At 49.3% G+C, this 24,101-nt stretch overlaps 1 protein-coding gene across 1 annotated transcript in view; it reads left to right on the top strand.

Moving 5' to 3' along the window:
• Positions 1 to 761: 761 nt before the first annotated feature.
• The window catches only part of LOC149349446 (serine/threonine-protein kinase haspin-like), a 39,090-nt gene continuing 15,750 nt past the window's right edge, over positions 762 to 24,101 (top strand). Inside the window, exons 1-6 of the mRNA XM_089575456.1 lie at positions 762 to 1,054; positions 2,814 to 3,003; positions 5,467 to 5,570; positions 8,971 to 9,120; positions 20,989 to 21,051; positions 24,050 to 24,101. The exon at positions 24,050 to 24,101 is cut by the window's right edge and continues 28 nt beyond it. Coding sequence (XP_089431582.1) covers positions 762 to 1,054; positions 2,814 to 3,003; positions 5,467 to 5,570; positions 8,971 to 9,120; positions 20,989 to 21,051; positions 24,050 to 24,101 — 852 coding nt within the window. The remainder of the gene's footprint in view (positions 1,055 to 2,813; positions 3,004 to 5,466; positions 5,571 to 8,970; positions 9,121 to 20,988; positions 21,052 to 24,049) is intronic.

The raw sequence follows: 24,101 nt of genomic DNA, 5'->3' as shown, positions 1-24,101 counted from the left end.
TGTCTGTTTTCTGTTTCGGCGCTGTAACCCTTTTCTGGAAACATGCACCAACTAGCCCCCCAACAAGTATTACTAAAACCCCTAGGCCACCGGAGCGGTGCAAGGAAATAGAAGAAAAGGAAGAGGAGAGCAAGAAGGAAATGAAACAAATTACAATAAAATGAAAAAACCGACGCACTAAATGCAACTAAAAAAGCCTTCCAGGCCGTGTACAGCGTTTACTATGAGGCTTCAGAGTAAACGCAATAAATCTCGGATCGCCTCCGAGATATCAGTCTGTCTCGGAGGCCAGTCCTGAACATAGGGCGCCAAAATTGACGGCGTTATATACAGCAGCGATGCCTTTGCTGTTCGGCGCAACCCTGTTTTCAGCCTCCAGCCCCGTGCGGCTCGTGTCGCGTGAGCGTGGGAAAGTTCTCTTCAGTCCGGCAATAGCCGTCCTATAATATCATTCGTTCAGTTGTATTTTTGTTCTTTCCTTTGCTTCTGTTGTTTTCCTGTTCAAATAATATAAGCGCTTTATATGCATTCTGCCCGTGAATTTCGGCATGTTACTCTTTTATTTCCTTCCCTGGCACGTGGCGGTAAAAACGAGGACGAAGGACGGCTCAGAAGCACGCGCACCTAACAGCGCGCGGCCTTCGAGCACAAAGCCTTCACTCATTGATAGGGGAATCGAAGCAACATGTCTGGCGATACCACGTCACCGAGCTACGCTGCCGAATGCCACCGGGCGGCCCGCGTCTACCTTGTACAGTGCTATGCCCGACAGGACGACGACAGAGTACTCGACGTCGGCGCTGCGAGGGTGCGCCCTTTCGTACGTCCCATTGCTCGGCCAAATGGCAGGGAGCGCCTGGTACGCGCGGCCTGGCAATTCCTCCAAGGTGTTCACTCCACCGGACCGCCCACCTGGTCTTGTCTACAAGCCCCCGGCTCTCGGAACCCTGCCCGGCTCGTCGCAACAGGATCCGCGGTCCTGGTGGTCCGGAGTTCCCTCGGCCATCCTCAACGTCGAAGAGTGCCATACGTCGAGATTACCCGGAACGGCACCGTGTGCTTTTTCTTTTTTCTTCTTTGATACTTTTTGTCTCGCCTTGGGCGTACTTGCCTGTGCGTTTGTGGAATAATACGTCTTGAAACCACTCGTGTGTCGGTCGTGCTCTGTTGCTGTGTCATCTGCGCGCTGTCGAGTATTTTACTCAGCCGTGCTGACTCAGCCTACACGCACCCTGTGTAGCCAGAATTACATAATCGAACATGACGCAAGAGTGCTGCAGCCTGTAAACACGCTCTCTGTTTGGAATCAGTAGGCTGAAAAAGAGCCCACATAACCTTTATTTCATGTAGTGCCATAGCGGTTGGCTTTCTGTGCATGACTCGTGTAGAGCCGCAGTGATTGTAGGCTAGTGTGCGCCCAGAAAGAACCAGAACATGCGCCGAGGTTGGTGACGTCACGAATGCTCGTGCGCCGAAGTGAACAACGACGACATATGGTGGCGGGTGGTACTGCTGTTTGCGTGTGCGCTCGTTTTTCTTTCGTTTTTTTTCGTCGCTAAGTGGCGCTCGCGTGCAGTGGCGCTTTCTCTTCTTTTTTTTCCGCGCTTAGTGCTGCTCGCGTGCAGTGTGGTTCTTGTGATCCATGAATGAGTATCCCGTGCACCTGATGATATCACCTGTTTGGCATTTTCGGCAAACAACACTGCGTGACATCGACAGCAAGAGAAAATAGCATTTTGCCATTAGGCTTCGCTTCACACCGAACGAAGACAGCAGGAAACTTCGTGTGAGAGTGCGTGGATATTGAAAGAACAAAATGAGTGAGAAACGCGCCCTGGTGTGGTGACCGCGTCTCCGCTGAAGACTGAGTAGTTCCTGGTGTGCGTTAAAAAATAGTTGAACTTCCAAAAAGGAGCCAGACCGCGTTTCAGCGTCGTCAAAAGCAGGTTCGCCTAGCTCGCGTCTCTAGCATAGCTCATCTAAAATCAGTGAAAAAAATTATACAGATTACCGTGAAGGTGGATGCTATTAGAGAGTTTTAGTATAACGTATGAGCGCTTACGTACGCTATACGCAAGCATTTAGCGGGAGGTTACTGTGGAAGTCGCAAGAGCACTTTTAGTTTACCGTACAACCGCCCGAACGCAACGATAGCTAAGGCCGCAGTGGCGCCATCTGGTGTTTTAATGTAAAAACATTTTGTGTCGTATTTTTCAGGCTTAGCCAAGGCATTGGCCAAGCTGATCCAAGTCGTATCACGTAGATAGCCGGTTGCATGGCGTCCCCGATGAGTCGCTCACTGCGCAGTCGGGGCAGGGCCTAGCTTTTTTAAAAAAAATTTTTAGGTAACCGAACGAGCAAGGTTCTTTAAGAACGTCATGGTACGTACTAGCATTCTTTCGGACCCGTACTGCCCTACAGCCGAAACGACTACTTTTGGCAAGGCTATGGCTACCATGGCATAAAAATCCAAATCAAGCCAATCCACAGTCTGCGGTGTTTTGTTATAGGGTTAGGAACGGCGGAATCGTTACACAGAATCCAAAATGGGGCAAGTTTATCTCTCAATCGTTATGCTGTCGGCGAGAGGAGGCAAAGCGAATATCATACGCTCCATTTAAGGGCAATGAATATGCCTAAAAACCCAATAACATGACATTTTCTCTCCGAAGCGGGGACTTGGGCGCTGCCATGTTGGCAACGCTATTTTTCCTGGCGTACGCAAGAGCACGCACACTAAATTCGAAAAATAGCGTACGTAACACGAACGTACGTAAGACATCGGTTTGAAATAGCGTTTGGCGCATACGCAGTACGACTGACGCCCGCGAAGAGTCACCGGGCTCTGAGGAAAAGAAGCGGCGTCCTGAGTGGGGACCCACTTCTGATGAAGCAAGCAGCCGCAACCCTTCGATTAGCCAGCCATTTCAATGGCACGGGGGAGCGACTCCCCAGGCGTGCGGCCGCCTCCGCAGGGAAAGAAGCGGAGCCTTGGGCGTTGTTGTGAGGGACAGGAGAGGCTGTCAAGAAAATAGAGGAGGGAAGAAATCCCCGACTCAACTACACTAGCCATCCCGTCACTTCCAGTGCTTTAATTGGATTGAAGTTCGAGTGTGTACATGTCCAGAAGTGTTTCAACATACTGGAGTAAACGACTTACTACATATTCTGGAGGTGTTTGTTTTGCAGTAATAAATAATGTTGCGTTGTCGTTCTTGCAATTTATTCAAGCTGTCTTCCGGAATCTGCCTAAACTCTCTTCAATGGTTTTTTTTTGTTCTTGCTCATTCCAAAGCCAATAAATTTAGTTTTTTTTTGTATGTTCGACTGGGCTTTGTGCCATTCGCCACTTCAGTTGTCCTCGATGAATACGGCGTAATGAGTAGACGCAGTTCCACATGCTGGGAAGGTATTTGCATCAGTAGATTATTGGTTTCGTTCTAGTTATCCCCCCTTTTTTCCCTTCCCACGTGTAGGTTAGCCTACTGGGCATTGCCTGGACAACCTCGCTGCCTTCCGTCCTTCTCTCTCTCTCTCTCTCTAGTTATCCCTGCAGATATAAATCCATTAGTCCTGCGTATACTGAAATGCTTACTGACGACTTGCTATTTTCATTCTTCCAAGCTTTTCATACTCATTTCTTTGTAAATCTTTTAAATGCACACACAATCGCAAGTCGTTTCGCACTGTCAATCGCCACATACATCCATGTCTTCAAAATATTGTTGTGTTTATCTCTTGTTCAAAAAGCAAATTTCAGGGGTTTTGTTTTCATGGTCCTGATAATATCAACTTGCAAATATATTCATCAGGTGAGCTTTTCATGCACTTGTTTACTAATTATCTGTCGCATTGTATAGAGCAAGCTCAGCGCACTGGAGGCGGCGATAGCGCCGTGCACTCGTTGAAAAGAGCGGGGGTGACGCGCTAGCACCGCACCGGGTGCAGCCGACCCTAGTGACGTCACTGGGCTTGATTATTGTTCGCCCCCGTTCCTTTCCGAGAATACAAGACGAGGTTTCGCTGACGCCTTTTACGCATGGAATGCATACCTGTCTTTTCAGCTGGCGTATGCTTGTGCTAGGCGTAGAATTGTTTTGGTTGCATCTTTTTTTCTTTCAGGGGATACGTGGAATAAGTGAACTGGGATATCTTTTTCTTTTGACGTCAGCGAAAAAATTGTCCTCATAATCGTTTTTGCAGCACCGCGGAAAGCTGCGGTCTGCACGAAACGCAGCGCCCGATCCATATCGGCAGCTTCTCTGGTCCTCAATGTGTCGTCACGACCTCTTGACCAATCACAGGCGGCGGTACGACGCACTGTGTGCCCCGCGGCGCCGGCTGCATAATTCTTTTAAAAAAGACAGTTCGCGCATGTTTTTGCCTAATTTGGGCTCAATATATGAGTAAGCATGCAGCATGAAAAACTGTCCGACACAGCTGCAAGCCCAATTTGTGCAAAAAGTACTGCAGCGTTCCTTTATAGTTGATGATCCCTTTTCCACCGAGAATTCAACAAAGGTGCCAGTTTTTCTAAAAGCCAGTTCTAGTGGCTATGTCTTTCCTGTAGATGTCGAAGGTCTATATTGTTCCGTGCTGCATGTAGACCTGTTCAAATACGTAAGGAAGTCTATTGAATATTCTCTACCCTGACACCTCTAATCCTCATTTGACAAATAATTTTCAACCATCGTGAGACTGTGTTCAGAATTTTCCGCATGCCTGCAGAGAATCGGCAGGTGGTTTTTCGTGTTGCGAAACCAACTGACGGGCTTCCTCGATGCCTGCACAGACTTTAGACAGATAACAAAAGCTTTTTAAATAGAAAGTGTGACCTCATGCGGTGGCTCTGGTTCTGGCGTTCGACTGCTGAGCACGAGGACGGAGGATAAAAGTTAAATGATGAAGACGTCCATACGATGTCAATACGCGTTAAGGAACAAGAGTCAGTAGACGGGCTAGTTGGCTCTTTATTTCTGAGGCACAAACAATGTGTAGTCAAAGAAGTAGGCGGTCACCGGAATTCAGAGTAGTCACTAGTAGTGAGGTATAATTCATTGACATGACTACTCTGAATTGCGGTGACGGCCTCTTTCTTTGACTACACATTGTTTGTGCCTCAGAAATCAAATTCAGTTGATAGTCAACGCCCGTGTGTGCCTTTCACTGTTTCTGTCCCTTGTCTGTGCCTTGCGGTGTATATTCACCACGTTAAAGAACCCCAGGTGGACGAAATTAATCCGCAGCCCACCACTACGGTTCCTCGCTCTCTCTCTTCTTTCTTTCCCTCTCTACTTCTTCCCTTCTCTCATAGCGCAGTTGAAGTGTTAGGCAGTTATTGCGTCTTTCTTGTGCTCATACTTAATTGAAGTTTTCATGGATATTGCCAGCAGCGTCTTAGAGGGATACATCCTATAGCAGTTCTACTCATATCATACCCATACTACTTTCACCGTTTGTACCCAGGAAGAAGGCTGCCACCTAAAAACCGACGCAACTCCATGGACTCAGCTCCTGTCGTTGTGCAAGCAATCCAAGTCAATCGATTTTCTGCAAATCATTCAGGAAGGGTAAGCGCCCGAATCTCCACGGTGACATAGATCGTTTCCTGTTGTGATAACGCAGACAGCTCCTTGTATTGCAGTCCAAACCTAATGTCCAAACGCAGCCATACTCTCCATACTGGTAACCCGTACTATAGAGGATACAAATTTAAAAAAAAACAGAAGTTGCTAACCACGGGCCTGGTCCACGGCGTTCTGTCTTACGCCATTGACCGATAAAACCAGGAACAAGAATCAGCTTTTTAATGCTTGACTGTGTTACACAATTCAGAGGCATCAAAATTCTACATCGTATGATTTCGTCTGGTGGTGAGCTTCTTGTTTAGCTAACAAGAAGCCATATGTTGGCAGAACGCATTGGTACCCTGTATATTGGTAGAGCACCGGATGCGAAATTCGGAGGCCATAGGTTCGGATCCCACCGGCGTCATGGTTGTTTTTTCTTCCGCTTTTGAATTGTATTTAAGCGACAGAGTAGTCCAAGTATAATTCTCCCATTGATCAAACGCACATATAAGAAAAATTAGAAGCATTCCCCTATGCACCTTGGTTTCACCGGCTATTGGCTTCCTTCATAACGCGCGACTAAGGTTCCCACTGTTTCAGGGGCCAGTTATGCACCTTTTCTTTTATTTATCTCTTCTGGCGCAACTCCGGAGCGGCTGAAGGTCGCTCAAGGTCAAAGCGACGTGGTTGGCGAAACTCGCAGAACATGGCGTACTGAAGCTCTCGCTTTAAAGCCGTGATTTCGCAGATTCGGTGCTTGGGTGTTTCACCTAAGGTTTTACCTTTTTAAAAATACTCTTTTTGAGTTAGAACATCGCTTTTTTCGGCATAGCAATGTCAGCAGTGTAGTACATCAGAATGGATTTAAGACGTGCTAACTAGCAGGCTGATTAACTATTATTGAATAGTTAACTTTTGAACTACTACTGTTAGGCTCCTTAATTACTGAGAGCCATGTAGCCCACCCTAAGTAATATCGATATCGGGTTTTAGAATTTCCGAAACGCGGTACCTCAGCGCTGTGCCCCAACAAATTTTTGCTGCATCACACCAAAATACACGCTTTTTGGAGAAGCTTGCAGGCAAAGCAACATCTCCAGTGCACGTAACTCGTCGAAATAGCCAGAATTTGTTGGGCCACAGCGCCAAAGTAACCGCGTTCTCGAAATTCTAAGGACTGATATGGATATTACATACGGTAGGCTACACGCCATCAATAATCAAGGAGCGTAACAGTTATCGTTAAAAGTTAACTATTTAATATCAGTTAATCAGTTTCCTAGTTAGCACGTCGTAGCTGTATTCTGTTGTATTACACAGGTGAGATTGCTGTGCCAAAAAATGCGCTCTTCTAACTGAAGAAGCCTATTTTTAAAAAGTGTGTAAAGTCTTGGGTGAAAAACCCTGTATATAGCTGGCAGGTGAGCAGCCTGCCACGAAGCAGGCTTCGGACAAACTCACAACGGCTAAATGCGGGGAATGGCCACTATAAGTGCTACCGCACTGAAACATGAATTATGAAGCGGAAACCTTTCTACCGCAAATAAGAGACAGCCGTGTTCATGATAAGTGCAACATGCAGGTATTTCCCGGAATTAATTCATGAAGCAGTAGCCGCTTCTACATACAATGCGCCGCCGCTGTGGCTCAGTTGTTCTGACGCTCGGCTGCTGGCCCGAAAGACGCGGGTTCGATCCTGGCCACGGCGGCCGAATTTCGATGGAGGCGAAATTCTAGAGGCCCGTGTACTGTGCGATGTCAGTTCACGTTAAAGAACCCCAGGTGGTCGAAATTTCCGGAGTCATTCACTACGGCTGACCTCATAGCCTGAGTCGCTTTGGGACGTTAAACCCCAATAAACCAAACCAAAACACGTAAACCGCGGCCAACCGCCAGACTTCGAAATGAAGCAAATGTAACCCTTGACGACTACGGTAAACAGAAGCAGCATCTGTCGCAGTACTTTGCCCTTATAAAAAATAAGTGACTCCGGGACTCCTGGTGGAAATGTGCAGAGGTCACAATTGCATGCTGCCGAGTTTTACATTCACAAAAAACTTTGTTCCCTTCATTCACCTTTCAATGCACAGGTTGCAGCTAAACAAACCCAGCTTGCTTCGTAAATGGCTCCACGCGTTGAGGAAAACGGACTTCAGGCCCAGCAGTCACCAGACACTATGCTCAGCCCCTTTGGATTAAGCGCGCCTTCGGATGCTTCGGATTTGAAATGAACTGCTTGCGAAGCTCGATAACTGCACCACCACAAAAGCTCACAAAACATTAGTGAAAACGAAACTGAACAACCAAGAAATCCAATCCGTAGAGCAGTCAACAAGCCTTCCGATGTCAGTCCGAAACTGCGTCTACGGCCAAGCAGTCATTGGTGGATGAGGTGCAGGGCCGGCATTTTTCCCTCCAGTTAATATTCAGAAACGTTATGCTCACCGGCTCCCCGAATACCGCGTAGCTGCCGTCTAGGCGGCACTTCCTTCGCTGCTCCCGCTTTCCCCTAGAGGGGACTTATCCCGTCGACCAGTCGGCCCAACACATGACGAAGATCGGCCGCGTCGAGACGGAGGAGAAAACGTTTTCCGCACGTCGTGAAGCGTTTAGGTGCGATGCGCCACTGCTCCGGCAGGTGGCTGTTTCAGCCACCGGTGGGGGCTCGTGAGATCCAGGTTTCTCTCCCCGAGCAACCTCTCGAGAGCAGTCATTAATTTAACTGCCACCTGGAACGGTATGCAGTTTGCTCGCAATCCGTTTGGGCAGGCTGTGAAGACGTCACAGGGTCACGTGACCTAGATGGCAGGTGGACGACCTGCTTTTTCGCTCACGCCGCCGACGACAATGACGATGACACCGCATTTTCTGCAGAGCGGGAGCTTCAACGCTGTCGCGCTAAAAGCATCGACGGGACAAGAATGACACGGGGGTGGTGGTGGTGGTGAAATCATTTATTAAATCATAGGGAGAGGTGTTGGGGGTCGTGACCTGAAGGGTCACGCCCTTACAACCACTAGGTGGGATGCCTAGACAGGTACCCCATTGGCGTTTGCCGCAGCCCGGGCGCGCTGCGTTAAGGCCCTTTGGGCCTCGTGCCGACCAAGAGTTGCCAGTTAACGACGAGGACCTGGGCTTCTTGGCCAGATACACAAGGGCCTACATTTCTAGTGACTCAAGGCTTTCATGCATCTGGCCAAGAAGCCCAGGTCCTCGTCGTCAGCTGTCCGGAAGGTAGACTTGATCGGCGCTTAATTCGCTCTTGCCTCGTCCATTCTTTTTGGCGTTGTGTATTCCACTCTGCATTGTGCACCAACTGGCTGAAATTAGCGTGCTTAGATACAGCGCTCCCCTCTTCTGAGAGTCCAGTGCCCCATGTAAGTGGTAAATCGCTGCGCAGCTGCGAGGCGACCAGGCTGCACTGGGACGAAGGCGGTGGCGACGTGTTTCGCGTGCTGGGCGGCCCCGCTGCCAGGGAGCGCCTGGTCCGCGTGGTCCAGCTCCGGCCGCAGGACGTCCACTGGCACGCCGCGCGGATCAGGTTGGCACGGTGAGCGCACATTTCCGGTCGGGGCCTTCTTCGGGCGACACGCGCAGCGTTGGTGGAGCACCGTTTGAAGAGCCACTTCGTCCATGATACCGGTGAAAAGAAAGACGAAGCCCGTTCTGTGTTTGTCTCATTTTGTGTCTTCCTTTCGGCGCTGTTTTAACCCAGACGTGTGCTTCGCCGGAAGGGGTAACCGCAAGTTCTCAGAAGCGAGCTCTCCGTAGTTTGTCACTGCGCCGTTCTGTTCTGGTGGCGTCAGGGTGAAAATTTTAGCACGAAAGCTTTGCCCATAATTAAGCACGGAATATGTTAGCTCTACAGTGCTACGCTTCTAACTGCGCTGAAACTTCCCTGCCCGTACTCGCCAAGCTGGCTTGAAGTCACGGGGACCTTTAGGTGCACAGCCTGGCGAAATCACCAATTAGCGCTGGCTGCTGCGGCGTTTTTAGATAGCAGCTAACAAGTTCCGTTTATATACGAGTGCGTGGAAGTAGAGGACGACGCTGGTTATTTCCGCAAGGAGATGCCCGTAGTGCGCTTTCTCTTCGAACACCAATGATTCTGCTGCGACATTTTACGCATTCGGCCCTCGAAGCAGACGACAGAGTCAGGAGGCGTTTGACGGCTGCGGCTCGCTATGGTTGATGAGGCCCACCAGCAGTCTTCCTTTTCCAAACCCTGCCGCATGGAAAGCTGTCAGTCCTCCCTTTCCCTGCATATCGGGCAACCTCCACAACAAACGATTGGCCATTACAAAGCCGAAAAGAATGCGATGTCTTTTGGATCACAGAACTGCCATAAGAAACGTGACCTATCTGTGTTTTTTCCCTAGCCGATCCAGCTGCTGAGAACACTCATTCATCCCTAATAACTTGTAACTCTGTCGCTTTCACCACAATCTCGATGCCAAATTAGTTTTTATCGGTATAATTGCGATCTCCCTTCCCTCTCTCTTGATGTTGTTGAGAGCGAAACAAAAGTTGAGGGTGGTAATGTAATGCAAAACGTCCTCCAGATCCGAATTTGCTCGGCCACATTAACCAAAGTCAACTTGGGGAGCGTTAACTGTTCATTCGCACTGAAAAAACAAATAAATGAGGACGGAAGCACAACAAAAAGAAAATTATATACAGATGACTGCCTCGCAGAAAGACTTTACGTAAACAGCCCCTGGTTCCCCCAAAGCAGCCTCTTTTAATTCCTTTATCCCCGCCCTTAGTGGGCACAACAACCAGTTGCGCAAATTCCCAAATGCTCAGTCCATCAAAGCTTTGGGAAACGACCAAACAGTAAATTTAAGATAGGGCTACACAAGTAAATACACTCTCCACTAGTTTAGCAATCACCCTCGCTTTCCCACGCTTTGCATATTCACCGACTCATAGAAGACAACCATAGAAAGAGTTGCGGCGAAGACTTGCCCTCGAGGCAGACTGCGTCGCCACTTTATCATTACTGAGAAACCCCGAGGACCCTCGCATGCGCAATCAGCGAGTGAACACCTGTCCGACAAAGCGCATCTGCCTGTGCACCTCACTTAACGATGACGTGCGCCAACGAGCGGTCATTGTCCCCTGCGAAGCTTTCGTAGGAACCGACTCGATAACGATACAGCATCCCGGTACGCTGCAAAAGACAACATCCGTACCCATCGGCGACGCCGTCGAGTAGGGACGAAAGGGCACAACGCGGATGACTCGTCGCATCCCGCTTCAGGTAGGGCTAACGGTGGGTACATTAACAGGGGAGGCCGCCAGAATACTCCAGCGTCTCAAACACTGCCAAGCGCACTGCCCAACACTGTCCTCAGCAGCGGCTGTGACTCCTTCCTTTGGCCTGCTGTTAAACTGACAGCTTAGTTTAGACGCGGTGTCTAAACGAAAAAAATTGCTCCTCTCCCGTAATCTAGAGTAGATGTAAGCATCATGGAATGGTTACGGGCATAGCACATTGTGCTGCCGCCTTCAACCGCTTTCCTTCTTCCAACAGGGCAGCACGCTCAGCGTCTCGCAGTTTTTTCTTGCCACGTCGCGAAGCGATCGCCTGCAATTGTATGGCCTTAGGTAGGCCGCTGCGGTCCGTGGCGGCCGCATGACCATGGCATTGTCGGCAGGGGCGAGCTGTCTTTTGTTGGTTTATAACTCGCAAAACGATCGCTTTCCACAATACGCTTCCTATACCTCTCCTTTCATCAGGCTCCATTGCTCGGCTTAAGCAGCTGTGACAGTGACGGCACTAAAATGCACAACGATGTAGAAGCGTACGCGATGTTGTGCTGGCGCCCACATTTCGCTGGCTGGCCTCTCTGGAAACCAGCGCTGCGCGCTCGCCGTCGCGCAAAGCAAGCCCAGACACTCGGACATGTCGCGGCTTGCAGCGTGAATCATCCCGCCTCGCCGGCGCCCGACGCGGACCCTTCCTCCTCCCCCTCCTCTCCGTCGGCTCGAACACCTGCTGCGCTTCGCCGGCCGCCCGTTCCAGACTGCAAGCCTTCAACGGCCGGGCGCCTCTCGACCATTCGTCTAATTTGAACGGGGGCCAGTGCCGTGACCTTATTGGAGGATTTGAACTGCTGGCTGCCGCAACGGACACCGGCGGCTATAAAAACGGAGCCGCGCTCAACCCGCGCAGCAGACGGGCAGCAGAAGAGCCATCACGCCGGGGCTGCGCTCGCCGCCGGGGCCGCCCTTCTTTGTGCTAGCCCGTGTTGCTCTTGGCATTGTATCATGTAAAAGCCCTTGTACATACTGTACATAAGTCATTTGACTACCGTCACCTCGACCGTTTCTTGGCTCGGAGCCACCAGGCCCAACAGTGGCGGCAGCGGTGGGATGCCCCAAATTCTCAACAGCGGCCACAACGTCACGCAGGCCTGACAAGAATGTACAAGCAGCGCATTCGAGTTCTCCCCCAGCGTGTATACATCCGCCTGCCAAAGGGAGAAGCGCCATGAGCTGACGCCGCAGCACTGCGAACGACTCGATTGCAAATGCCCGAACGCGCTTCGAACTGCGGCCGCCTCGACCGCCGGCGCCGGGCGACCTTCTACGTGCGTGAGTGTTTGGGACCATGGCGCCATCAGGGGGGTGAAACTTCTTGCACTTCCCAGCGGCCACGAATTACAGATGGTAGCGCCAATTCCTCCTTCAGTTGCGTTCATAACAGTTTGGCGGCGCAGTTGCGGCGTATTATGACCATGACAACGGACGACCGATACACGCGGCCACAGAGGATGTTCGCATGGCATCTCCTTCACGCATGGACTGGTCCAAAATCGGTCCCGATCGGGGAGGTGGACGGATGTATCGTTGTCCGCCTGTTCTGCGCGTGGGCGCTTTACTTGGGTTTTCGTACACCATATTTAAAAGTTGCTACTGCGGCAAGTTAAAATTAATTGCGCTGCTGGTCAACAATGGTAACCGTAGCGCAGGCCAATGTATGGAAACAGACATTTTTTTATGGTTTCATTATATATATATATATATATATATATATATATATATATATATATATATATATATATATATATATATCGACCGCAGTCGTGGCCACACACACTGACTGAATGGCAAATGACCATTAACTCTTGTGGAGAACCTCTTTGTCACCGTGCGTCACGACAGCACCGGCTGGGCGAGGAGGGAAGTTTTCCCTCATGGCGGTAAGCGGAAGCAGCGACAGGAGTTCCACCTCGAAGGCTACGCGGAGCTCCGCAGAGCCGTTGGAGTCTCTTCGGGATCCGGCCAGTGTCACGAGCGGTTGCAGCCGCATGCTCTCGTCACCTTCCGCGGTAGGCGCACAGAGATCTGTTGTGCCTTGCCGCTGGACTTCTGGTTGCAGGCAGCGAAGCGAGCGCAGCAAACGCGCGCTCTCCTCACCTCCTCCAGCAAATTCTCGGGGATGGCTTTGCCCCAAAGAGTGCGGCGCGCACTGGAAAACCCGACCGCCATTGTCGGCGCGTACAAACTTTCGCAGCCGATACCTCCGAACGAGCGCCCCTGCCCCAGCCGGTAAGCCGGAAACCCGTCTTACTTTAGCCTTCTATTCCCGAGGAACGCCTCGTTGATGTTTTGTAGCTAGCTGGCCCGCTCTATGTAATCATTGCAAGTGTAATAAATAGCAAATGAGTGTTCACGCTTTGTCGTCCCTCCCTTTGTTCCCTCGAGCACGAACCCCTCCGCGGTTAGCGAGCGCGGGAACGCTGCATCTGCAGTGTGGGAGTGCACGGGGCGGAAGGCAGGCCCACAATATTTCCACACACTAAAGAAACTAAGTTAATGCGTTTCAGTACTCGCTGTCAAGTTTTGTCAAACCCCTACGCCATCAGCAAAACTGAAATATAGTCTGTTGAATATTTCATACTTAGGAGCGTATTTAACCCCTAATCTCTCGTGGAGCACTCATATCAATCGCGTTCTGACTAACACATATAAAGCTTGCGGTGTTTCCAATAGGGGGATAAATACGTTCTCCCCGCTTAACCGCGGCTGACCCAGTTCAAGACCGCGCGGACCCCACCCAGTGATCGCGCGCGCTACTGAGTGCACGCATGGCGGCCTGGCTCTTATGGGGAACAAAGGAACGACACTTTGGCTGACACAAACAGGCATTTATTGCTACAACAACAATGACGCCAGCTAGCAACAAAATACGCTAAAGAAACGAGGTCGTGCGACTCACAAGCACGGTTACGAGCGAACGTTCGCCCACGCTAAGGCAGAGATGCTCCACGGCCGGACAGGACGAGATGCGGGAGAATGTTGTCCCCCACGGCCTCGAAAACATGGAGCGTTTTTACGGCGGCATGCGGCGATTTTCGCCCGACGGCGCGCACTCGACGCCCGGCGTTGAGAAAAACGCCCGCCACCGCCCGCCAGACGCGCGGCGTCCGGTGACATCGGAAGCGGCGCGGATGGAGCGAGCCAATAGCAGCGCAGAAAGCCCGCTTCTCCCGTTTGGCTCCTGCCCGCCGCTGGAGAGGGGATGCTTGGATCACGGTGCTTGGATCCCAGGATGCCGGAAAGAAGCGGGCAAGGAATATGCGCGCGGTAGGAACAGCGAAAGTAGAGGTGACTCAAAGTTTGCACAGGGCAAATTTGAGTGGCGGGCTTCTCGTGTGGGAGCGCGCTTTCTGTGGGGCGGTGTTCAATCACCATGGAAGACATAGCAAAGTTGTGGGCACTAGAGACGCCGCGAGAGGCCCGCTTCATCGATGAAACGGACCAGCGCTGGAAGCCCACCACGCATTTTGTGGCGAGTGGCGTTGGGGAACACAAGTTCGCCGATGGTATCGCAGGGAAGTCCGAGCTCTCTGTAGGAAGCGAGCATGATTAGTATCTCACTGTTGTAAGCGGGGCAGTGACACAAGAGATGCTCTACTGTCTCTGTTGAGACACAGTCCTCGCACAGTGCGTTGGCTTGGCCCATGACGCGATTGCGGCGCTCAGCTGTTCTAACACAGCCAATTCTCAGGCGGAGGAGAAGGGCAAGGGCATTGCGACCAAAGTCAAGGAAAGGAATTGGCCAGGGCGCGTTGCCCGAGGCGACACGGGGATCGGGATGACACGTGTTCACTTTGCACCGGATCATGTGTCGTGCGGCGTCGAAGGCTGTGATGTCTTTGCACACGGGCACTGAGGGGTTGTCATGTGCTGACTTGGCAAGACGATCGGCTTCGTCATTGCCGCACACACCCAGGTGAGAGGGAATCCACTGGATCACAACGTCGCAGCCACGCGCACAGAGGATACAAAATTTATGGTAGAGGCACTGCACACAACTCGCGTTGCTTTTAGGCCGCTGCAGTTGCATAAGAGCGGCACGAGAGTCACACATAATTGCGACGTCGGTGAGCTCTGTGTGTTCCGAGATTATGTCGGCTGCTAGGTGCAGTCCAGCGATTTCGGCAGTGGTGGATGAGGAGAAGTGGCGTATACAGCACTGCCTCTCAACACCCAAAGCGGGGACAACGCATGCAGCGTTGGCAGAGTTCTTGTTAGCAGAAACGGAGCCGTCTGTGTACAGATGAACTCGCGTGCTGTAGTCAGAGTCAATGCGCTGTGCGGTTTCCTGTCGAATTGCACAGGTTGAAGTGGTGCGTTTGACCCGCCGCTCCTCCAATCGGCGGCTGCGTCTCCCACGGGTCCGCGCGTCGGACGAGGACTCTCACCCCGCTGCCGCTTCGCGGCATACGTTCACTTTTCTCTCAGTGCGCGCATCTCGTGCCCGCTGCCGCTTCGCAGCACTCCTGACTTTTCGACCGCGCGCAGCTACCCTGCCCGCAGCCGCTGACGTGGTGGGCTTCGCGCAGGGGGTCCCTTGGTGTGTGCTTCTGCGCCGATGTGTTCCACTTCCGCTCCGGCTTCGTTACGTCCCGACCCGTGCTCTACTCTATCTCTTTCATTCCCCTTCCCAGTGCAGTGCAGTGCAGCGAGCGTGACCCTTCATAGGAGACAACAGCAAGCACTGCACGATCATTCTTCACCCCCCCCCCCCCCCCCCCCCAACAAGAACCACTAATCCTGCCCGCCGCTGCGAACGTGGCCGCCATGGCCGACGAGCTACGTAGTGATTTTGGCACTTAAATGCTATTATCGTGAAAATAAACGCTTCCTCTGACATGAAATGGCGCCTTTTTTTTAGAGAACACGGCCGAATGTTGGATCTAAATGCCTGCATTTCCTTCCTGAAGCGAATGTGTCGAAGAAAACCGCAGCTGGTGGTGTCCGCGGCTAAACGGGCGCCCAAATGTAATACGGGACGGCATGCATTCGTGCACGCAAATTCTTATAGATACTTATGCACGCGTGCTAAAGCAAGTACATTGGTGTCGAAGTGAACATTGTCGTGATTTCAACAGAAGAGTCAGCGTCGCTGCTCTCACAGGCCTAACTGCTCAGTGATATTTGTCACTTGTCGATCATAATTGCTTTCGCGTCGAGGGATACGAGGCGGCGCACCTGCTCCATGTATCTCCAGCCGGGCGTTGCGCCGCCACGACGTTTTCTGCCGCGCGAGTATCGTAGAAAAAAAACGTCGCATGTGTCCCGGGCTTTAACCGGAGCGTGGCGCCAGAACGTCAGCGCCCGCCGAGCCGAAGACAGAGTCGTGTCCTCTGCGCGCGCAGCAATCACGCCGTCTGGGGCGCTCGTGCAGCTGCGACGCTGGCACGCTTCCTTGTCAGTTAAAGTAACCAACTAGGAGAGACTCCTACGAAATGGCAAAAGGGCGCCATTTCGGTCAGTACAACTCCTGTAGCCAACTTCTGAAACTCATTTTCAATGTCTCCCCCCCTCCCCCCAACCTTAAATAAACGGAAGCAGTGTGTTGCCAAAAGAAATGCGTTTCATATGACCTGGATGTCCTGTCAGGAGTAAAGAGCCACTGGGGTCAGTCGTTTCTCATTGTGGGTGGTACAGCGGGAAACACGCGAAAGCACAAAAGAGCGAGTACTTCACCGCGTGTCAAATGATTAGCTAAAGAGACGCTCCTTGGAAGTGCTTGTGCAAGTGCTCTCGACTCTGTAATGTCACATGACTTTGATGTATAAATTTGGCGTTCTTTTCAATAAAAAACTTTAGTTTCGAGTCAGCGCTCTTCTGTTGTCTCTTTTTTTGTGCTTTCGTCTGTTTCGCACTGTACCACCCACAATGAACTTTTACCAACTCGCCCAGCTATCCATCCTTCTTCAGTCTTTGCTCCTGTTTTGTTCCTCATTTATATAAATGATTTATCCTTCTGTGTCGACCCACTAGTTAGCGTTGGACTTTTCGCAGATGAATCTGTAGTGGTACACAACCATAAACACAATAGAGGGCCAAATCAAGCTTAATGAGTGGCTAAAATGTATTTAGTCGTGGTGTTTTAAGTGGAGAATGACAACACTTAATGCGACCAAAACTAAATGCACCACATTATCAATAAAAAAATTATTTAAAATTTGCATATTCGTTATAGAGAACTGAAATAATGAAATACGATCAAGCTAAGTAATAATCACTAATAATCTAAGCTGGTATCCTGATATAGAAACCATCTGTCGCGAGGCATAAAGTAAACTATGCTCTCTTCGGAGAAAGTTGTGTAAAGCTCCTCCTGAGATCAAACTACATGCTTATAGAACAGCTTTAGGCCAACATTACAATATGCTGATTTAATCTGGAGTCCTCATCAGAAATATCTTGTCAACATGAAATAGCGTATTCAGAATTTAGCCCTACGCTTCATATTCTCATTTTATCATGCCAGTCCAGCGTCACTAATCTGCGAAATAGGGCCAACCTTCAAACGATGGTACAGCGCAGATAAATTTCTAGATTGAAGTTCATAAATCAACATTATCATGACCATTTTAAAATAACCCGATCAGTTTTCTTCAGAAGCCATTCAGATATCCTGCACGTATTAATCACAACAGAACAGTACTGCAACCAAAGACTCATATGAATTTATATAAATATTCTTTGTTCCCATGTGCGATCGCCCTTTGCAATAGTCTGCCTGCTGCGGCAGTAAACTGCTGTACTGTTGACGCTTTTGCGGAGTGTACTCAAAACATAGAGATCTGAAGCGATTTGTTAAGTGTCATTGATGTTAATCTGTTTTCATTGCCTTTTAATTTCGACCTTGGCATTTTTTCACACATCCCAGTATATTCCTGTGCTGCTGTTTCCGAAGTCACCTTGATGTCTTTTTAGTTTTTGTTCACATCATTGTAACAATTCCTTCTTGGACCCGAAAAGGGCCTGCAGTATTTGCAAACAAATAAATAAATAAACCCACTCTGGTCAAGCAGAAGGCAGGCACTTGAATGTAAATTTTAACATAAGGAGGAGATAAGACTTGAAATATTTCGCTCAGCACAGTGAGCATAATTTCCATTCGAAGCTCAAGGCAAACGTCTAAGTATGTGCTTGTGCAGCTATCCCAGAGCCAAGAGAGTAAGAAAAGTACATTATTGCAGGCCTGCATACATTACCGGTGAAGCGAGACCTCGACGCCTGCCACAAATGTCTGTTTCATGAAGCAGACTAGAGCAGTACAGTTTGCTGCGCACTCCACAAAGTTCCATAAAACAGAGATCGCATTTCCCTTATTCTAGGTAACTGTATGACTTAGTGTGCAGTAATTTTCCACGTTATCCGGAGCCAAGTGACTAGGAGAAAACAGCAGGAAGCACGTCATATATGGTTCGTCATGTGAAAAGGCTCCTTCGCGTCGTCCGTGGCCTCGTCGTCCATACTGCACTAGCAGTCGAGTGTGCTGTATTGAGAACTGTAGACGATTAGAGGCTAGTTTAGAGTACCTCGTTTCATTTAATCACGTAGCCGTGCTGTTACTTGCTGCCAACTAGGCCTAAGGAAGCTGATGCAGCGCTCCTCCTGGTAATTCCTTCTCGCGAAAAGGTTGAAAAAGCGCAAGACCGCTATCCAGGCATAAACAAAGATGCTTCTAACCACAAGTGGCGCGCATGCTTTGAAGTATTCGCCCACCCGAGTGGATTTTGAAGGCAGTGTCGCTGCTCGCCGCAGCGCAGCCTTCGTGTACAAGCCTGACACCAACCTATACTCGCTTTCATCGAGGTGATCCGCCTAGCTGGCAGCTGGCTTTGTCTGTGCGCAACGCCTCACAGACACCCGATGTCAGATTACAAACTATAGGCTTGCAGTAGAATTAGGATCGCAGCTGAGCGAAGGCTAACCAAGTGCGATGTGGCTAACCTCCTAGCGATATGTGCTTACTTCAATTTCTGGGAAATAAAAGGACCGCTAAAACTCAAAATCTGACCATATTCTAAACGAGCGCGTGTTGAGACACTTTGGTCTCAACACCGCATCCGTTATACTACTGATGTCACCTGCACACGTACTGCCACGACCAAAAGTTTAGGGGATGCGAGTGTCCGGAAAAAATTTTATTTCGGCCCATTCACGTAATCCAGTCGCCTGAAATGTGACGGGGTATGAGGGTACGTGCATGTCCTATAAGCTAATACCAATACAGCGCGACTAAGTAGCGAGGTGGAGTTGCAACTGAATTTTTGTTTCTGCGAACACGCGTCCTGCAATATATTGACCACGATAGTACACAGTAGTTATCAGCTTTACGCAAAGCCATTATGCTCAAGAAGATATTCTCTAAGCCAACGTTTTTAGATCCCTTTCAGTTTGCAAGCTCCCCCGCGCCGCGCCCGAGAAAGCGGCCCCCGTCCGCTTCCACTCACCACGCGGCGCTGCTGTCGCTGTCGGCCCGGAGGCGCCGGAGCGCTCGCGCTTGGCAGTTGCTGTGACAGCCTGTTCTCATCCGCGATAACATTGGGAGCGAACACGTCGAACTCAAATTTGCTGTACTTTTGGAGCTGTCACGTTGAAACTTCAGCCTCATGGTTAAAGAAATGTTTCACCTGGCTAGTAAGGGTGAGATAAAGAGCAGGCTGATGCCAGTTCGCAAAAAACCAATCGTTTGCATTGCGCTTTATCGCATCACGTTTGCGACGTTTAGCGCTGATGATATGCGTATGTTGGAGTAGAGCTATCAATATTTCTTCGGGAGTATGCACGAAACATTATTGAAAGGATAAAACTAGCGATGTTCCGCTTCTAGATCAGTCACGAAATTCCGCGCTATATTATCAACGAAGCACCGCACATGCGAGCAGCATTTTGCACGTCCTTTAGAATTCCAATTTCAGAGAACACAAGTATAAATGCAGACACACTTAGCTGGATGCAGGGAGGGAATAACAATAGAAGAGCTTTTTATTTGCAATGATAGCACAGACAGGAGCAGCGTACTGCACTTTCATTTTTAGAATGTTAATTTCATTGAACACAGACAAGCATTAAATGCAGACACACTAAGTCGGAAGCACGGAGGGAATGGCTACTTGAAGGCGAGCTTTTTTATTTGCAATGACAATATTTCTCTGTTCTCTAGCCGACGGTTCACGTCTCTCGCCTAGAAGTGGATGCGTGTCACTATGACAAAATGCAGCACTTGGCATGTAAAAGTGGCCATATGCTCTGCACATCCAAGCCGAACAAGGTTTTGCAATTCAAGCTCGACTAGCAGCTCCCAAAAAACGTCCCTTTCAAAAACGGGACCTTCCTTCAAACAAATCGGGATTGCTTTGTTTACAATGTTGGTAAACTCTAGCATCTTTTTGGTGGGATGTTTTAAGCACCCTTGCTTGAAGCTTTTTTATACTGTAAGATAAGCGTCACTGCCAACAACTGGCACAGGACAGCTGATATCTTCCATGCTGATATCTGCTGGCTGCTCCAAATCAGGCGGCGGTGACCATGGCGTAGACGCGAAGGGCCACGCTGGTCGGGCAAACAGCGTGGCGAGCGCCACCGCACGGAAGGAAACGGAAAGGCGACAATCCGCGCACCGCAGCTTTCAAACTGAAAGGGATCTAAAAACGTTGCTCTAAGCACAGTACATCGGCGGTTGAACAGCATTCACAGAGTTTGTTCAAACATGTCATAAAGCACAGTGGAAAAAGAAATCTGAATTGCACATTAAGTAGTGCTTTCGCAATAACTTGGATTGTTATGACGACTTGCAAGCAGTCCAGAGACAGGTTTGGCACAAATGCGGTGCCTCTGCCATAGCAACGCCAGGGCATCAATAACTCGCTGTCGTATTAGTAGCCTGGAACCGATCGTTAGCTGTGATGGCTACTGCTTGCAAAATCGGCGCACAGTATGCATGTTGTCTGCGTACTTTTTACTGTTATGCACAGTGATTAATGCGACCACAGCGTACAAAGGTCTTCACAGAAAGCGGTACGCGGGGTTCTGAAATCGAATCAGTGCCGCCACTGGCTGCCCGTTCCTTCCCTATACTTTTTCCCTCTCTCTCTCGCAGACAACTATGCGGCCTCAGAAATAACGTGCACAACCGAACCTCGGCATTCTCCCTGGACGTCAGGTACGAGTTCACCGAGGTCTACGCGAGGAACCTGGTGATCAAAATACACTCACTTCAAAATGCTGTTGCGACAGTACAGCCACTTGTACAAGTCACTAACTCCTAGTGTCGACACCATCGGATGATTTTAGATGTCGAAAGTTATGCTCACTGTTGGGTCACTGTCATGATCAGTCTCTTCGCATCACTAAGCAAGGAAAAAATAACACTTTTGCTCAAGGGTTCTTTACGTCGAAGTCGACTGCGGAAAGTTCTCTACATCTTTCTATGAGCAAGTGAAGGGAATGTCTTCTATTCAGTTTCTAACCAGGAAGTCCTACCCATGGCCACATAACAGTGCTACCACCGGACTTCGTTCTGTACGCAGGCAAAAGCTGTAATGCTGTTTTGTAAAAAAAGTGGGATAAATTTAAATACACAAGCCAGTAGTTGACATCAATCATTTTTTCGCACAATCTCATCTCCTGCTCCACGGAAAAACCATTCTTGGGCAGAATAAATTTGCAGTCGCCACTCCAAATTAAAAACCGTACGCCATTTCAATATCGGCGCTCACACACACACAGGCTCTGTGGTGCAAGTGGAGAAGCCAGCCGCATTGGCGAAGGAGACATTGCGAACGCTGGTTACTCGTGGCATCATCAGCTGGCAGCGGAAACACACGATACCGGAAAATATAAAGTACGCGCAAGTTCCCTGCTGTCAATTCAAGCACGTCACCGCACCGTCTCGTCCACTTCTGCCTCACAATATAAGACGGTCGTCACGTACAGAAAACGTTCAGCTCTCTCGAGGCGCCAGCGCAGCCATGAACAAAAACCGCTGCATGTGAAGTAAACGGCAGTCCTAGGTCGAGAAAAGCGGATACATGGCGTAATCAAGCGGTACTTAAACCCTACGAGTCGAAGGTATTTCAAATTTGAAAAAATAAAAGACAGCCGCCAGCACATACGCTGCCAAGTTTTATGTGACATCTTGGAGAGTCAGGCACAACGCGAATGATCTGTGCATAATAGAAAATTCAGTCAGCAAGACGCAGAAATCGCTGTATAATTTCTCACCGGTTTGTGTGTTCCGTGTTCTGTATACGGGAACGCTGTGTCTGTAGGCGGGAGGCTGACTACCTGTACACTCTTTAAAAAATAGTTAGTGAAAAGGTCGTAAGTGCAGCAGTTACCAACTCTGACTTCATTTTAGTACTTTTTATCAGCTATTTACTACCCTCTTCCAGGTATAGTAAGTAAAAGTAGCCCTTGCTACCTTTATACTAACTATGGTCGCTAGTTACTACCTAGTTAGTAACCGTTCCATTAACCCTAAAATAAAGTCAAAGAATATAAACTGATAAGATTGTCTTGCCAATAAATTGGTTTTGTAATTAAACATTTCTGCAGAGGTATACGGTTAGGTAGACTAACCTGTTTCTACAACCTCAATTTCATAATTAACGCTGGTATCTTAACTCAACCGGTAACAGCCACTAGCCCGTAAATGAGTCTGATTTACGGAGTATCTAAGACTGAAATTTCCCTACATGTGCGCGCGCAGTGCGCGAGTGTGACTCCTTCTGATTTGTGGTTTTCCTGCATCCCGAACATTTGTGTGCGCACGGTAAGATTGTTGATGCCATAATTTGTACCTGTGATGCGCGATAAGCTTAAACCTAAGTGTGTGATTTACGGCCAGCACGCTCTGATAGCTTTGTCTGGATTTGGGCATTAGTCAAATTGACTATGAAGCTTTTTTATTTTTCGAGTACGCATAAATTTGACAAGCCACGCCAGCACACCGTACGATGAAATTAGTAACATATGCAACTTTTTAAGGCGAAAGCCTTTAATGCCTCATCGTTGTCGACGGAAGGTTGACAGCAGAAGGTTGTCAGCAGAGGTGTCACGCTTTTTCAAGTCAGACCAGAAAAAAAAACCTGGAGTACGATGTGATTCGAACCACCATCCTTCCGTTCCGCAGCCGAGCGTACTAATGGTTACGCTACTTCCTGCCAACCAACACATATGTAGTTCTCCTTGTCTAGGACGCTGGAAAGTGTTTGCAGAAAGGCGTCGAATCAGACGGATGCCTCCTAAACCGGATGCCTCCGGATGCCTCCAGTGTCTCCAGCATTTAAGATTCACAAACAATTGTGTACTTAATTAACATCTTAACCACCCATCAGTGACACAAGCAGCAACACCGCGCTAAAGGCTTTCGCCTCATTGCACTTTAGGTCAACAAAGTGCCCCCCTGAATTTTTCTATTCATTTTGTTAGTAAATACTACTAGCTTCCCGTTACTAACTGCAGTTGCTAACAGGGTAGTAACATATGGGACAACCAGTTACTACCCCAAAGCTAGTAGGTACTACTGCCTTTTTTCTAAGAGTGTACTGCACATGTACCTTTAGTTTCTATGCTCGAAACTCTTCTAAATCACTTAACTGACAGACCTGCTGTGCAAGCGATGTAAATCGTCGCTTAACGGGCCTTGTTCTATAGGGCCGATAAAAGAGCACCACAGAGGAGAAACGGCAAAAAGTATAGACGACCAATGCGATTGATGCGGAAGGGTATGCATAAGCATTAGTGTTCCCTCCGGACGGAGTTCCTGACCGTCAATCACACACCTGCTCCACTCTCCCGATACAATCCAGCAATCGCAGCGGACCATGCCGTACCCGCTTTTCACTCTTTCCCCTCTGATAAGGGGATTTTCCTCTCCACTTTGCCACCTGCCAACCGACGCTCAGGCAGACACATTTTGCGACAGTAATGCTAACACATTAAAAAAATGTTGGGGCAAGGTAGGGCATAAAGTTTAAATGGTAGCTACGTTGCTCCTTGGTACAGCGCGCAATTTTCTGATGCTTTGATGCTGTTTGCACCAGTTACTTACCTGGTCGTCGTCGTATAGCAATGTTCCGTTTAGGTTACAAACCTAAGATTCTCGCGGATTCCCGTAACGTGCAACTCACTAAATCGAGGACATGCCTTGTCTCCAGAACCAGTCTTGTTCGTGACACATACCCGAGAATTCTTTGGGACGCACTTCGC

The sequence above is a fragment of the Amblyomma mixtum genome, chromosome 3 (assembly GCF_055824585.1).
Source record: "Amblyomma mixtum isolate Tamu chromosome 3, ASM5582458v1, whole genome shotgun sequence".
In the NCBI taxonomy this organism is placed as follows: Eukaryota; Metazoa; Arthropoda; class Arachnida; order Ixodida; family Ixodidae; genus Amblyomma; species Amblyomma mixtum.
The sequence above is the reverse complement of the archived record's forward strand: the minus strand, read 5'-3'. Positions and strand labels throughout refer to the sequence as shown.